This window comes from Schistocerca gregaria, chromosome 10 (genome assembly GCF_023897955.1).
Source record: "Schistocerca gregaria isolate iqSchGreg1 chromosome 10, iqSchGreg1.2, whole genome shotgun sequence".
Classification (NCBI taxonomy): Eukaryota; Metazoa; Arthropoda; class Insecta; order Orthoptera; family Acrididae; genus Schistocerca; species Schistocerca gregaria.
In genome coordinates this window covers 125895670-125911175 of record NC_064929.1, presented here as the reverse complement: position 1 = coordinate 125911175, position 15506 = coordinate 125895670, and the positions used below count along the sequence as shown (strand labels likewise).

General features: G+C 38.6%; 1 protein-coding gene across 1 annotated transcript in view; it reads left to right on the top strand.

Moving 5' to 3' along the window:
- LOC126293208 (histone-lysine N-methyltransferase 2D-like) overlaps positions 1–8294 on the top strand; it is a 301425-nt gene extending 293131 nt beyond the window's left edge. The window contains exon 8 of the mRNA XM_049986332.1: positions 7042–8294. Within this exon, the coding sequence (XP_049842289.1) occupies positions 7042–7098 (57 nt within the window). The 3' untranslated portion in view covers positions 7099–8294. The remainder of the gene's footprint in view (positions 1–7041) is intronic.
- Positions 8295–15506: the final 7212 nt, after the last annotated feature.

The following is a 15506-nucleotide window of genomic DNA, read 5'->3' as shown; positions in this document are numbered from 1 at the left end:
TAGTACTTATTTTCTTCAGTGAGAAGGCTATGAGATAGAACACAAAACGCATTGTGCATATGCGAGCTTATGTCTTTGGAGCAAGGTTATGAAGTCACCAGAAGAAATCTTTCTGGTCAGTCAAAGCTATTGTAGCACCTGCCACTTCGTAATTGAAACCACCACTCGGACAGCTTTCACCCAGTCACAAACTAGGCAGGTAGGATAATACCTGTGTCGAATGCGTTCATGTTAACCACTGTTGCAACCGTTACTCGAAAGAATCAATTGCTTCTGACGAGTGTCTTGCATAGGTGCCATTTTGATGGTTCACTACGGCTCTGCCATATGTCAGTTTTGTTCGAAACTTATCACACATGCAGAAGAATGTTTGAAGGACATCTTCCCATACATATTAAATGATGTGAAGAAAACTGGGGGCAGTATACAGGATGATTTACGAAAATATTCAAATATTTTAATATGTTATTCTACAAGCAAAGCTAAAGAAAAAAGTTCAAATAAACATAGGTCCGCAAATGTTTAGTTACAGAGGTATAGCTAATAAAGGATTTTGCCTGAAATTAAGCAACTTCGCTAATATGAAGACATCGCTAAACTGTATGAGGTTAAAGTACAGGGTGATTCAAAAAGAATACCACAACTTTAAAAATGTATATTTAATGAAAGAAACATAATATAACCTTCTGTTATACATCATTACAAAGAGTATTTAAAAAGGTTTTTTCACTCAAAAACAAGTTCAGAGATGTTCAATATGGCCCCCTCCAGACACTCGAGCAATATCAACCCGATACTCCAACTCGTTCCACACTCTCTGTAGCATATCAGGCGTAACAGTTTGGATAACTGCTGTTATTTCTCGTTTCAAATCATCAATGGTGGCTGGGAGAGGTGGCCAAAACACCATATCCTTAACATACCCCCATAAGAAAAAATCGCAGGGGGTAAGATCAGGCTTCTTGGAGGCCAGTGATGAAGTGCTCTGTCACTCTGTCTTAGCATCAACTGACGCTGACGCCTAGTCAATAGCGCCTCAAGCGAACAAATGTACAACTAAATGAAACTTTATAGCTCCCTTAATTCGCCGACAGATAGTGCTTAGCTCTGCCTTTTGTCGTTGCAGAGTTTTAAATTCCTAAAGTTGTGGTATTCTTTTTGAATCACCCTGTATACCAAGATTTCCATTTACTTTGTTGTTATTGATATGGTGAATCTAATAAAACATGTCTCAGACGTGTATCTGCAGTAGGTTTCCCAAACATGCAGAGAAGCAAAGAAATAATTTCGAAAATTTTTAATTTATTAACTACTTGGCCCAATTTGTTTTTTAAATTCCAGACACTTGTACAAAGTTGTAGAGAATTTAATTTAAGAAAAATGATGGTAATAATGTCAACTGTAACTGTATGAATGTGTCAGATAATCTGCTTTCATTAATACCATAGTGCACGTGAATTTCATGAACAACCAGAAAAAACAAAGCTCGGTATTAAGGAAGTTGTACAACATACATACAGTTTCACAATACATTCACAATTATTCGTGCATTAGGAGTCGTCTGAGTTGGATAATGCACCTGATATTCGTTAACTGCAGCCATAGCATTACCATCACATTTGTCATAAATAAACACCATAACGGTGTATTCTTCTGTCGTAAATTTTCAAGGCATCCCTATTTCATAAATAAAGAAACAAGCTACAACAGTTACTATATGGTTTCACTTAAATACACTGTTTTTATTGTGTTCTTTCACTGAACAAAACAGAAAACTAACTCGTTTCAAGGTTAGGAAACGACTGAAACAAATCAATAACCGCTGCCCCAACAATGACATAAACGTTTCTAAGTTGTTAATGGAAAGTAAACAAATTTACTTGTATAATAATCTTTGCTTCCCCAGATGTTCTGGAAAACTACTGCAGGTACACGTCTGGGACATGTTTTATTACATTCACCAGACGAATAACAACAAAATAAATAGAAATCGTGCTTTACTTTAACCTCATACAGTTTTGCAATTGCTTCACATAAGTGAAGCTGCTAAATTTCAGGCAAAATCTTATTAGCTGTAACTCCATGACTAAACATACACAGACCTGTGTTCATATGGACTTTTTTCTTTAGTTTTACTTGTAGCGTAACATATTAAAATATTTGCATATCTTTTTGAATAACAATTTATATCAAACTGTCATCATGTATTGTTTTCATTTCTATACTGGAGCTCCTCGATACATGTTACTGTCGTTGTGGTATTTGATTTAAGACTGTTGAGATATAAATGTTCCCAGCTAGACCTAGAACAGTGACAATTTTCTACCAGTGCACAAAAGGAATGAATTTAGGGGAAATATGGTGATGCGAACAGTTTGCAGTTCTCCATCTGTGCTCTTCCTCACGCCTGTTTCGTGTTTCTTGTCCAGGTGAGGTCTGTGAGCCTCCAGCACTTCTGACAAACCTCACCGCAAGTCCAGGTAACCCTCTACTGCTTTCAGTTACTTGCTGGCTTCATAGTGGCTTTTGTCAGCGCAAAGGCACAACAACCACAATGGTACAAGCATTCAGCTGCAACAAGACAGGCATTTCTCAACACGAGCACAAGAAATGCATGGCCTCATGTTTGTCGTACAGGATTTTTATGAAGATATTTAAATCCTGAACTTATAGTGTACCGAATGGTTATAATTAAACTTTCCCTATTTAACACGTTTGCAACATGGAAACTAATTACTGTGCGAGTACCAAACTTGGTAGCGTTACTGTCAAGGACATGGGGGAAAAGAAATAATGAGGAATCATTACAGTTGAAACACTTTTAATGTGCTGTTATGGAACATCATCCCGTTACATACCTGTACCATTACTGCTACATGAGAGACTTAATATGGGGCCCATCAGTGTCCAGAAGAGTCTAAATATGCAGGATTGCATTTTGCACAGCAGAACAAGCATGTCCGTAGGTGTGCTGGCTACCTCTCTTGATATGCTTGCGCTTCAGATCAACACGTTCCCCTGATTAACCCTGTCCTTCAGGTAGCCCCCCCAACCAGAAATCACAGGAAGTGAGATCAGATGATCGAGTTGGCAACGCATTTGGAAACGATCGGCTGATAATTCGATCGTCCCCAAATGTGTTTCGAAGAAGCTGGTGAACTTCACGGGTGATGTGCGGTGAGACCCAATCTTGCATGGAAACTGTTGAGTTCAATGCGACTCTCTCCTGTAGGGCGCATATGACTTGCTGGCGAAGCATATAGCAGTAACACTGGCCAGTCACACTGCATGTCATTGGTCCTTGAGCGCCAAACTGTCCAAAAAAAGGGCCAATGATGAATGTAACTGTGAAGCCAAACCATAGGGTGACACGTTCATCATACAGAGGAACTTCATGCACAGTGACAGCAGGTGAAGATCCCACACTCGCTAATTGTGTGTGTTCACATCTCCCGTATAGTGAACCAGGGGATGTTCTACTGCCATGATACATCACGCACACTGCCTGACGATTAGGAATTGCGAGCAGCATCATCTGCCATAGCAACATCTATTTCGTCAACCACTTGTGGTGAACTGGTCATCGGCCTCTTGACAGAGCGTCGCTCAATTCTCTAGTTGATTCAAACTTCTTCATCATGGTGAGCACAGCAGGTGGAGAAAGAGGATCCTTCCATAATCCGTTCAGCTGGCAATATTCTCGAAGTGCAGCTGCAGCATTACTATTGTTTTGATAACAGAGTTTCACCAATAATGCCATGCTCCATTTGTCCAAGCTCATGTTGGCACGTCAACAAATTCACTGTAACTGGTCAGGTGTTTGAGACTATTAGTCACGATGACTGATCATGGCACCTGGTGGCCATAGTTGGAACGGGACGATGGCGCTGTGACATATTGAAATCATGCTTCCCATACTCTCGACATTAATGCTACTTAGTTTGGTACTTGTACAGTAATAAGTTTCTGAGTTATAACATGTTAAATAGGGGAAAGTTTAATTATAACCACCCAGTATCTTAAAAATCGTTAAACTTTTATATCCACATACAAAGTACCTATACAAAAGAAAGAATTTCATTACAGAAATATAATTCAGCCCTCGATTATACTAACGAAAACTTTCATGTTCAAGATTTAGTAATTCCTAGTCAGAGCCACAGACATTAGTATTAATAAGGCCCTGTATTGTATAGATAGTGTATCAATAATAATCAATGAGATACTATCTGTAATTCAATAGTCATTTTGCCTGATGCTAACTACTCACCAAAATTTCAATATCTCAATAACCAGATTTATCACATCTTGATTGTCAAGTGTTGAGAACTACAAGTTGAGCTGTTGCCTACTGATCTCCTTTAGATGAAGACCCAAATTACGATCATAGCAAAGAAGTAACAAAAATCTATGAAACAAAATCACCAACGGCTAAAAACCAATGTAGAGCAACAAGCCACTGCAGCAAATAGGCCGCTTTAGAAAGTAAGTCAACCAATGAATACTCATCGATGGTGCATTAAAACAAATGAGGCAAGATTTAGCTTCATTTCTTGTTTCCAAGTGCCCTAATCAGATAAAAAGAAGCTACGATAAGCATCTGTGTTCTAAATATTTTTTATGATCGATCTTCATGGTTTAATAGATCATGAAAGCTTCCCAGGAGGCTGAAAACTGCCTCTGGCAAATAGTCTGCATAGTTTTTTGCTTGTTTATTACAGACTAATTATGAGGCTTTTGACTTCTTCATAGCACAATGTTTCAACCAAAATCTTGGTAATACGGTGCAATACTGTCTCTATTTTTTCTTAGTATTTGTCATATAAAGTTTGGTTTACATCTGTAGCTTACTACACTAACAGTTACTGTGAGAGCTCTACAACGCGAACTGATAATAACAATGAAACTTCTGGTAGGCATTTGAAAACAGTACCAATATTACTCTAAAAATATGTATACTCTTCTTTCTATAATATTCACAATAACAAAAGCCCTATTTTTTAAATAATTCTTTCATTCAGAACTAGTATTTCTGTGGAAGACTGCACTTCCCTGATTGGACGTCCTGTACCAGAATGCAGAATACATTATTGCTTTACTTGTGCTGTCATTCATTGCATTGCTCATAGTTTTCAATAAAATGATAATATTAAATATAAAAAGACTTATAAAAGTACTCTTTAAATTTCATGTCTTATTTTAAAATGCGTAGATTAACTGAGACTTTATAAAGGTCATCAATGATTTGTGTCTATTAAAATTTCTGATTTTTATAATGTGTAAAGCTAAATGTTGCACACAGTAGCAGATGCTTAAGATTTTAATATTGTTTATTTTTATATTTGTTATATAAGTTACTTAAGCTGGCTGTTTGAAAATTTTTATCATATGTGCATGCTTCTTCTCTCTGTATTTATGAATTATTTTATCAAAATCACTCGAGTGCATCCGTTTTCTTATTCCCAACTGTGCCTTATCTCAATTTATTTAGTATCTGAACATAAACAGAGTATTAATTATTCTATCTATTTAACCTTTTTTTTTTTTTTGCTTCTTGAAACTATGCATCAGTGTATTTTCGACAGATGCAGCTCACCAGTACTTGAATAAAGAACCCTGATGTAGTTAACTGTTTTATCAGTCGACTTTAGTGTCAAGAGACTTTTGCAACACATCAAATTCCACCATTTAATGATGATGGGCCTTTAATTTAACCATTCACTGTGTAAATCTTCATTTTAATTTATAAATTGTAAACTTCAATCGAAGATTTTTTAGATGTTTCAATGAATGTGAGTTACAAACTGCAGAATGTTCATTTCTCTATTACTTGCTGGCATTTAGTTAGTGATGTATATGATGTGATTCTCTTGACGAAGACCTTCCATAAATTGATGAAGGTTAAGTGACTGAATGTCTCCTTTAAAAATATCACATAGTTGAGTTTCTTCCACATCTTTGTCCTATCCAAATATTTGCTGTTACTCTAAGAACATTGCCATTAACAGAACATTACACTGTAATCTTTCTTCTACGTTTCATACAAGAGATCATGTTGTCCCAATCAACTCCTGAAGTACAGTTTCTCCACTATGTTATGCGAAGGCGAACACTGCAGTGCGAAACAACATAATTTTCACCTTCTATATAACTCACTTATTGAAAATTCTTGTTTGCAGTGATTGCTTCTATTTTGTAACTGGTTTATTCATAATAAATTATCTTCAGATATATTATATTGCATCTACAGCTGCAATATATCAGTTTCCTTCTGCAAACTAGTGTAATTTTGCATGGCAGCACAATTCAAAAGTGACTGCTTCTTTCTCCATTAGACACAATGTAGACCTTCTGATACCTCTCTTCTCTCCCACTGCATCGCCACCATCGTATTTCCTGATGTTGTTACACATGTTATCATGAGTGATTTTCCAGGTTTTTGCACCACACTGAATTGTTTCATGCTCATTTTTAACCAACATTAACTATTCTTTAATTTCCAATAGTCCACCACTTAAAGACATCTCTTCTCACACAATTTGAAGTGGCACCTTTTCATGCATAGAAGAAGTATTTAATCATTTACATCATATTCATTGAATCTCATTCCTCCTACATCTTAACAACTCATACTACTCAAAAATGGCAAGGTGATGACTCTGCTCCATGTCCCATAATTTCCTCAGATCTCACGTTAATACCCTTAACAGTTCCTCTGTGCCGCTGGATGCTGTCTACATATCAACAATTTCTGCTAGGCTAAACCTTCACATTTCCACTTAGAAATCACTTGACTTCAATAAATAAGATAGTATAATACTTTATCATTAGTTCAAAAGTGCTGAATCATTGCACTGTTTATTGTTGCTATTTGATGCTGTATGTATATCTAAATGGCACCTGATCCTGAATTACATTCTGTGGTATGCAATAAAATTGAGAACCATTCTTCTACAATACAGTTTCTGCTAAACTGCTTGTTTCGCCATTGAAGGACCACCTGAAGGAATTCTCACTTTTTTACATATTTCTTTCTCGCAGAGTCCAATGATCTCGGCGTCTCCCAGCAGAGCCCTGTCGGAGGTTGGTGACTGTTAGGATATTCAATCACCACAGCTGCTTACAGTGGATGCTACCAATGTGGTATACTTTTCAGCTGTCTGACTATTGCTAACCAAGCAGTTGACTATGTTTTCCTTGTATGACATGTATGAAATGGACTGTGGTAGTGATTTAAACAGTAAGCTGTTTTACAATAAGTTTGTATACATACTGAGCATTTTACTGTTATTTGTAAACATTGTTTTCAATAGTACTTTCTAACAGTTTTCATCTAACAGCAATATTGATGTAACACACCATGATATTCCAATCAAAAGGATGTATGTTACTAACAGCTGTAATATATTTCACTAAAGTGAAAAGAGTCTTGAATATTAAAGATGGAATCAAAACGATTCCTGGTTTCTATAATGTGATTCTCGTCTACAAATAGTTTTACAGTCTACTTTAAAAGCAAGCAATATCTACTAACATGGTTTGAAGGACAAAAATATGGTATCATGTTTGTTCAACAGGTTAACAAATTATGTGCTCCAATTTCTTTGTATGTAAATGAAAATTTGGTGAATAACTGATACTGTGGATGCATCTAGAATAAATTCAATGAACAAAATAAACTAAAATAATCTATCATTGATATTATTTGTATTAATAGATAAAGTAATATCACAATTCAGCAAGAAATGAACATATATAGCTTCCATTAGTTTAATCAACAACAAAGATCGACACTGTTCAAGAAGTACCTCCAATTTCAGCAATAAAAAATAGCATGTAATCTAGTGGACTGTCTTGTTAATATTAAAAAACCTATTTTCTGATAATATTGTGGCAGATGCATGTGAATGAAAATTATGGATGATGATAACCATCTTACATCTTCAGAAGGCAAAACACATAATTGCATCCAGCACAATTACCTACTCAATTATCAAACGATTTTTCAGCATACTATGATAGAATTTAATTTTTTTCATACTTTCTTCAATATGTGGTTGATATTTCATTTGATATTACTGTAACTCTACTAATTCTGATGTTCCAAGCTGCTAAATATAATTTTAAGCTACAAATAATTTATATCAAAAACACAGCTTTTTTGGTTATGACTGCTCCCTTTCATATCATCTATTTTGGTGAACAATGTACTCATAAATTTGGTAATTGCATTTTATGTTGTCAAAGATGCCTTTTAAGCAAACAAAAGTATTAAAAATTGTTCATTTAACATTTATCTTTTTTTTTGTACAGCTCCACTTATTCATCTGTTCCATTGACTTAAAAGCACATCATTTTCTATTCAGTGCAATAACACTGTTACAAAACAAAATATACCCACAAGAAAAATAATCAATAGGTCAACAACACAAGACAAGAAAAGTTACTCATTAGACACTTATCAAAAATAATTGTATTGGTTACTGTATCCAATAACGAATACAAAAGTGTTTAAAACTACACATTGCTACAGCTTACAAGGAACATCTGAGTCAGAATTGAATACGAAACTCTTAGGTAGCGTTTTCTGTACTACAAAATGGCTGTATGTGATTCTCATACTTACTATAATTATGTGGCTTCATTGCAAAACCAGTTTTACACAACATGAACTATCTCTCAACTAGCCACTTCATAATAATGTATCACCTACATATTTTTTCTTCCAATTCAAAAGTGTAACGACAAAAGATCAAGAATATTTCAGCTATTTTTTATTATAGTGAAATGAGTAGTTGAAATATAAATAAAGGGCTCATTGACACGTTAGCATAAATTCCTCTATATCTTTAACGTACAACCAATGCTCCAGCACACTATATCGCAAATTACTTGTAGAAAACTGGAATTTTTTGGTATTTCTAGTAGCACTGTGTGATACGTGCTGTAATGAAATAGAGTTCTTTCATAAGTATGCATTCTTAATGTAAAATGGTGCTACAAAGTCTCTTAATTCTTTGTGGAAATGTTACATTTGATATAACTGCGTAATATGAGATGCAAATTTTTCAGACACATAGTGGAATTCTTTACTTTGAACATCAAACAAAGTTGATAATAAAAGGCAACAATAAATTATTTCACATTTGTGATTTAGTAATAACACAATTTATCATACCCACTCACTCCTAACAGTTGCCTCATTTGAACAATGTTTGCTATATATCACTTCTATCTCTTTATTTCACTGTACTTGCACTTTGTTCAACTGCATGTACTTTCGCTACACTGCCACCTTCAGACACTTAGTAAAATATGTCTCATTACTGCACATAGAAGATTTTAACAAAATATTTCATGTACTTTTTAAACTCTAGGATATTAAAAGAATTTTAATTATTGTCGATAAGATATTGAAAAAATACTGCAGATTAATAGTGTCAATTTTGACTTCCTCTTTAAACTAAACCTTAAAAAAAGAACAAGTTGTTTAAAACTCCTCTCTTGTTATTAGCTAACTTTTACTTCAACACTCTACAGCTGGCCTACGATAAAATACCACATTTCCATCCAGAACAAGCCAACAATGAATGTAATAATTTTTAACTCACACTACGGCACATGCAGTGAAGTCTTCCAGTTTTCTTGGGAAATATTAGCAACAATGCTTTGTGTAAAATATATCTTTATGAGAAAAAAGTTTAGCGACTTTCCAAACATATTCCATGTGGTGGGTTTCACAATGAAAACTGAAAGTAAAATTTTATGTCCAGTTGGTCATATTTTTGTCTATCACTTAGTACTTATTTCATATATAGAAACGATATTTTAATGTCGTGTTGTACCATCGCTTAGTATCTTTAAACTGTAGGTTTCTGTACAACTCCAGTATAGTTCAAAGGTTGAAGGAAAGGAGGAAGAGCATAGGATAATTCAGTGTAAAGTACTGTAGTGTCTTAACCCACCTTTGGGTTTTTACTAAACTTTTCAATATTAGTGAAACAGTTATGACATTATGACAAACCAATAATGTATGAATATGGAAACAATCGACTGAATCATTCATTATACTACTGAGCAAGAGATCACTTCATAATTACACTGTCTTATATAAAGTACTTGGACACTTATTAGTGGATTTTAATATTGGCATGTACAACATTCACCTTTATGACAACTTGAAACAACTATGCCACAGATGCTTTCCGTAAGTTGTTGGGGAATGCCACCCCATTATTCTTCAAGACCCAAAACCAGAGAATATAGTGATGTTGGAGGCTGGAGCTGGAGCGATGTTGACATTCTAACTCATTCCAAGAGGTCTGAAGCAAAGTTGACATTCTACCTCATTATGAGAGGTTTGGAGTGAAGTTGACATTATAACTCAGTCTGGGGGTTCTGGAGTAAAGTTGATGTTCTAACTCATTCTGAGGGGTTTGGAGTGAAGTTGATGTTCTACCTCATTGTGAGAGGTTTGGAGTGAAGTAGATGTTCTACCTCATTCTGAGGAGTCTGAAGCGAAGTTGACAGTCTAATTCATTCCGAGGGATCTGGAATGAAGTTGATGTGCTTCCTCATCTTGAGGGGTCTGGAGTGAAGTTGACATTCTAGCTCATTCTGAGGGGCCTGGAGCAAAGTTGACGTACTGCCTCACTTTGAGGGGTCTTGAATGAAGTTGACATTCTGAAGGGTCTGGAGCAAAGTTGATGTTCTAACTCATTCTGAGGGGTCAGGAGCAAAGTTGACGATCTAACTCATTGCGAAGGGTCTTGAGCGAAATAGATGTTCTGCCTCATTCCGAAGGGTCTGGAGCGTAGTTAACATTCAGCCTCAGTCTAAGGGTTCTAATTCATTCTGAGGAGTCTGGAGCGAAGTTGATGTTCTAACTAATTCTGAAGGCATTGCATTGCTTTCTGGTCAGGACTGAGGGTGGGCCAGTCCATCTTAGGAATGTTATTGTCTGCACAGCATTATGTCACAGATGCAGCTTTATGACCGGGTGCACTGTCATGCTGATATAATCATCTTCTCTGAACTGTTCCTCTGCTCCACGCTGTACACAACACTGTAATGTACTCATACCCTTCTGCATTTAGCGCCTTTTTTACGTGCGATAGGGGGACCACACTCTACCCATAAAAATAGCCACCTCCTCTGTAGTTCAGCTGATGGCAGTTAACTTTTTCCAAACATTTACGAAATCCAAACCCTTCCACTGGATAGCCAAGAGGAATAGAATGCTTAATGACTTTAAACTACTTGATTCCAGCCATGCCTTGTCCAGTGCGTCACTGACTACACTAGCTCAAGTGTAACTTCTGGTTTACAAGAATCCACTCAATCATTGTACCCCATTCCTTCTAACTCCCTATGCACAATCGTTGTGCTAGTGATTCCCTCCGCTGAATTCATGCAGTTTTTTACAATCTGTTCAAACATATTTGCACTTCACAATTACATCTATCTAAATCTATGAGGGTCATTCAATAAAATAATGCACCACATTTTTTTCTCAGAAAATATTTATTGTTAGGAATCAGAATTTGGTGACAACATACATCAACATGTCTTGTTCATGTTTTATTTTTCTACGTAGTCTCCATCAGGTTCTATGGCCATACACCAATGGTCTGGAAGAGCTTATATTCCCTGCTGGTAAAAGCTCTTGTCCTGTAGACATAGCCATTTTTGACGGCACTTTAGTCATCTTCAAGATGTGCTCCACCTAACACTGGACTCGCATTCCGGAGGACGACGGTTCAATCCCGCGTCCGGCCATCCTGATTTAGGTTTTCCATGATTTCCCTAAATCGCTCCAGGCTAATGCTGGGATGGTTCCTTTGAAAGGGCACGGCCGACTTCCTTCCCCACCCTTCCCTAATCCGATGAGACCGATGACCTCGCTGTCTGGTCTCCTTCCCAAAACAACCCAACCCCTGTTGCCCCTAGATAATCTTCAAGCGGCACAAAGAGATGGAACTCAGAGAGTGCCAGGCCTGGACTGTAGGGCAACTGAGGCGTTGATGGCCCACCCAATTTGCGATGTGCTCCTGGGCTCTCAGACTTGTGCGTTGGAGCAAGATTTCTGCTTGATTCTTGTCCAATGTAACATGTCGGAAGCGGCTCTTGAGTTTATTCAGAGTGTTCACATACGCCTCTGAACTGATAGTTGACCCTCTCGGCATCACATCGACGAGATTGGCGCCATCACAATTCCAGAAGACTGTCACCATGAATTTTCTGGAGGAGGAGGTTGTCTTGAATTTCTTCATTTGTGATAAATGAGTTTGATGCTACTCCATGGACTGCCATTTTGTTCCCGTTGTAAAGTCGTGCACCCCCTTCCATCCCCCGTAATGACACGTGACACGTGACACTCCATAGATCTGAAGACACTCCAACAATTCAGATGAAACAGCCTTTCTGTAGAGCCAATTGTCGAGTTGTGATGCAGCGATCGACACGAATAATGGCATCTGCACGATTCAGCATGTCTGGAGCAGTGGCTGTGACAGGACATCCTGAGCGTGGCTGATCGTGGAGCTCTGTTTTCTATATTTCCTGTGTCTGTAACTTTCTTTATCCATCGCTCAACTGTACTAGCAACTGCAGCATCGCCATACACTGCACACAAACATTTATGGATGATCACCGCGGTTTCTTTTCCTGCTTGCTGCTTGTAACTTGAGTCGTATGTAGACGCCATTTTGACGCTGTACTACTGCTCTGCCATCTGCCAGAACGGTTCGAAACTTTACCGGCGCACAGAACAAACATCAAATGTGAAGCACGAACGTTTGTCTATATATATTAATGGCTTTTAAAACAATATGGGGCATTAGTTATTGAACGACCCTCATACATCTACATGGAAACCCTGCAAGCCACCATACGGTGCGTGGCGGATGGTACCCTGTTCCACTCGCAAATAGATCTAGCAAAAAACGCCTATTTATATGCGTCTGTGTGAGCAATTACCTTTGTGGTACTTACACGCAATGAATGTTGGTGGCAGTAGAATTGTTCGGCAATGAGCTTATAGTGTTTCTCGAAAAAAATATCGCCTTCCCTTCAGGGATTCCCAATTGAGTTCCTGAAGCATCACTGTAACACTTATGTAGTGTGCGAAATTGCCAATAACAAATCTAGCAGCCAGCCTATGAATTGCTTCGATGACTTCCTTCAATCCGACCACAAGCACTCGAGCAGTATTCAAGAATAGGTCGCATAAGCGTCTAAAATGCGGTCTCCTTTACAGCTGAACCGTTCTTCCCTAAAATTCTTGCAATAAACCGAGTTCGACCATTCGCCTTCCCTACCACAGTTCTTCAAAATGGTTCACATGGGTCTAAGCACTTTGGGACTCAACAACTGAGGTCATCAGTCCCCTAGATTTAGAACTGATTAAACCTAACTAACCAAAGGACATCACACACATCCATGCCCAAGGCAGGATTCGAACCTGCGACCATAGCAGCATCGCGGTTCCAGACTAGGCACCTAGAACCGATCGGCCACAACGGCTGGCACCACATTTCTCACATGCTGGTTCCACCTCATATCGCTTTGCAACGTTAGGCCCAGATACTTGATTGTGTCAAGCAGGACATTAATAATACTGTGTCCCAACATTAAGAGTTAGTTCTTCCTACTCACACACAACAACTTATACACTATCAACCATTAAAATTGCTACATCAAGAATAAATGCAGATGATAAATGGATATTCATTGGATAAATATGTTATACTAGAACTGACATGTGATTACATTTCCACGCAATTTCGGTGCATAGATCCTGAGAAATCAGCAGCCAGTAACCGCAGGACTGCTACGGTCGCAGGTTCGAATCCTGCCTCGGGCATGGATGTGTGTGATGTCCTTAGGTTAGTTAGGTTTAAGTAGTTCCAAGTTCTAGGGGACTGATGACCACAGATGTTAAGTCCCATAGTGCTCAGAGCCATTTGAACCATTTTTTTCAGCACCTCTGGGCATTAAGTCAAACAGAGCCTGAATGGCGTGTACAGGTACAGCTGCCCATGCAGCTTCAACACGATACCACAGTTCATCAAGAGTAGTGACTGGCGGATTGTGACGAGCCAGTTGCTCGGCCACCATTGACCAGACGTTTTCAATTGGTGAGAGATCTGGAGAACGTGCTGGCCAGGGCAGCAGTCGAACATTTTCTGTATCCAGAAAGGCCCGTACAGGACCTGCAACATGCGGTCGTGCATTATCCTGCTGAAATGTAGGGTTTCGCAGGGATCGAAAGAAGGGTAGAGCCACGGGTCGTAACATATCTGAAGTGTAATGTCCACTGTTCAAAGTGCCGTCAATCCGAAGAAGAGGTGACCGAGACGTGTAACCAATAGCAGCCCATACCATCACGCTGGGTGATACACCAGTATGGCGATGACGAACACACGCTTCCAATGTGCTTTCACCGCGACGTCGCCAAACACGGATGCGACCATCTTGCTGCTGTAAACAAAACCTGGATTCATCCAAAAAAATTACGTTTTGCCATTCATGCACCTAGGTTTGTCGTCACGTACACCATCGCAGACGCTCCTGTTTGCGACGCAGCGTCAAGGGTAACCGCACCAGTGGTCTCCGAGCTGATAGTCCATGCTGCTGCAAACGTCGTCAAACTGTTCGTGCAGATGGTTGTTATCTTGCGAACGTCCCCATCTGTTGACTCAGGGATCGAGACGTGGCTGCTCGATACTTTACAGTCATGCGAATAAGATGCCTGTCATCTCGACTGCTAGTGATACGAGGCCATTGGGATCCAGCACAGCGTTCCGTATTACCCTCCTGAACCCACCAATTCGATATTCTGTTAACAGTCATTGGATCTCGACCAACGCGAGGAGTAATGTCGCAATCCGATAAACCGCAGTCGCGATAGGCTACAATCCGACCTTTATCAAAGTCGGAAACGTGATGGTACGCATTTCTCCTCCTTACACGAGGCATCACAACAACGTTTCACCAGGTCAACTGCTATTTGTTTATGAGAAATCGGTTAGAAACTTCCCTCGTGTCAGCACGTTGTAGGTGTCGCCACCGGCGCCAACTTTGTGTGAATGCTCTGAAAAGTTAATCATTTGCATATCTCAGCATCTTCTTCTTGTCGGTTAAATTTCGCGTCTGTAGCGCGTCATCTTCGTGGTGTAGCCATGTTAATGGCCGGTAGTGTATTTTTGCACATTTAGAGTAGCTGCCATTCATCAGATCAACTAGAAATTTTGTGTAAGTCATCTATCTTCCTAGATATAGAGAACAACAGTGGTTCTATCACACTTCCCTGGGGCTCTCATGACGATACCCTCGTCTCTGATGAACACTCGCCCTCGAGGACAACATACTGGGTTCTACTACTTAAGAAGTCTGTGAATTTATTCCATATGCTCGTAACTTCGTTAACGGCCTGCAGTGGGGCACCATGTCAAATGCTTTCCGGAAATCTAGAATTATGGAATATGCCTGTTGTCCTTCATCCA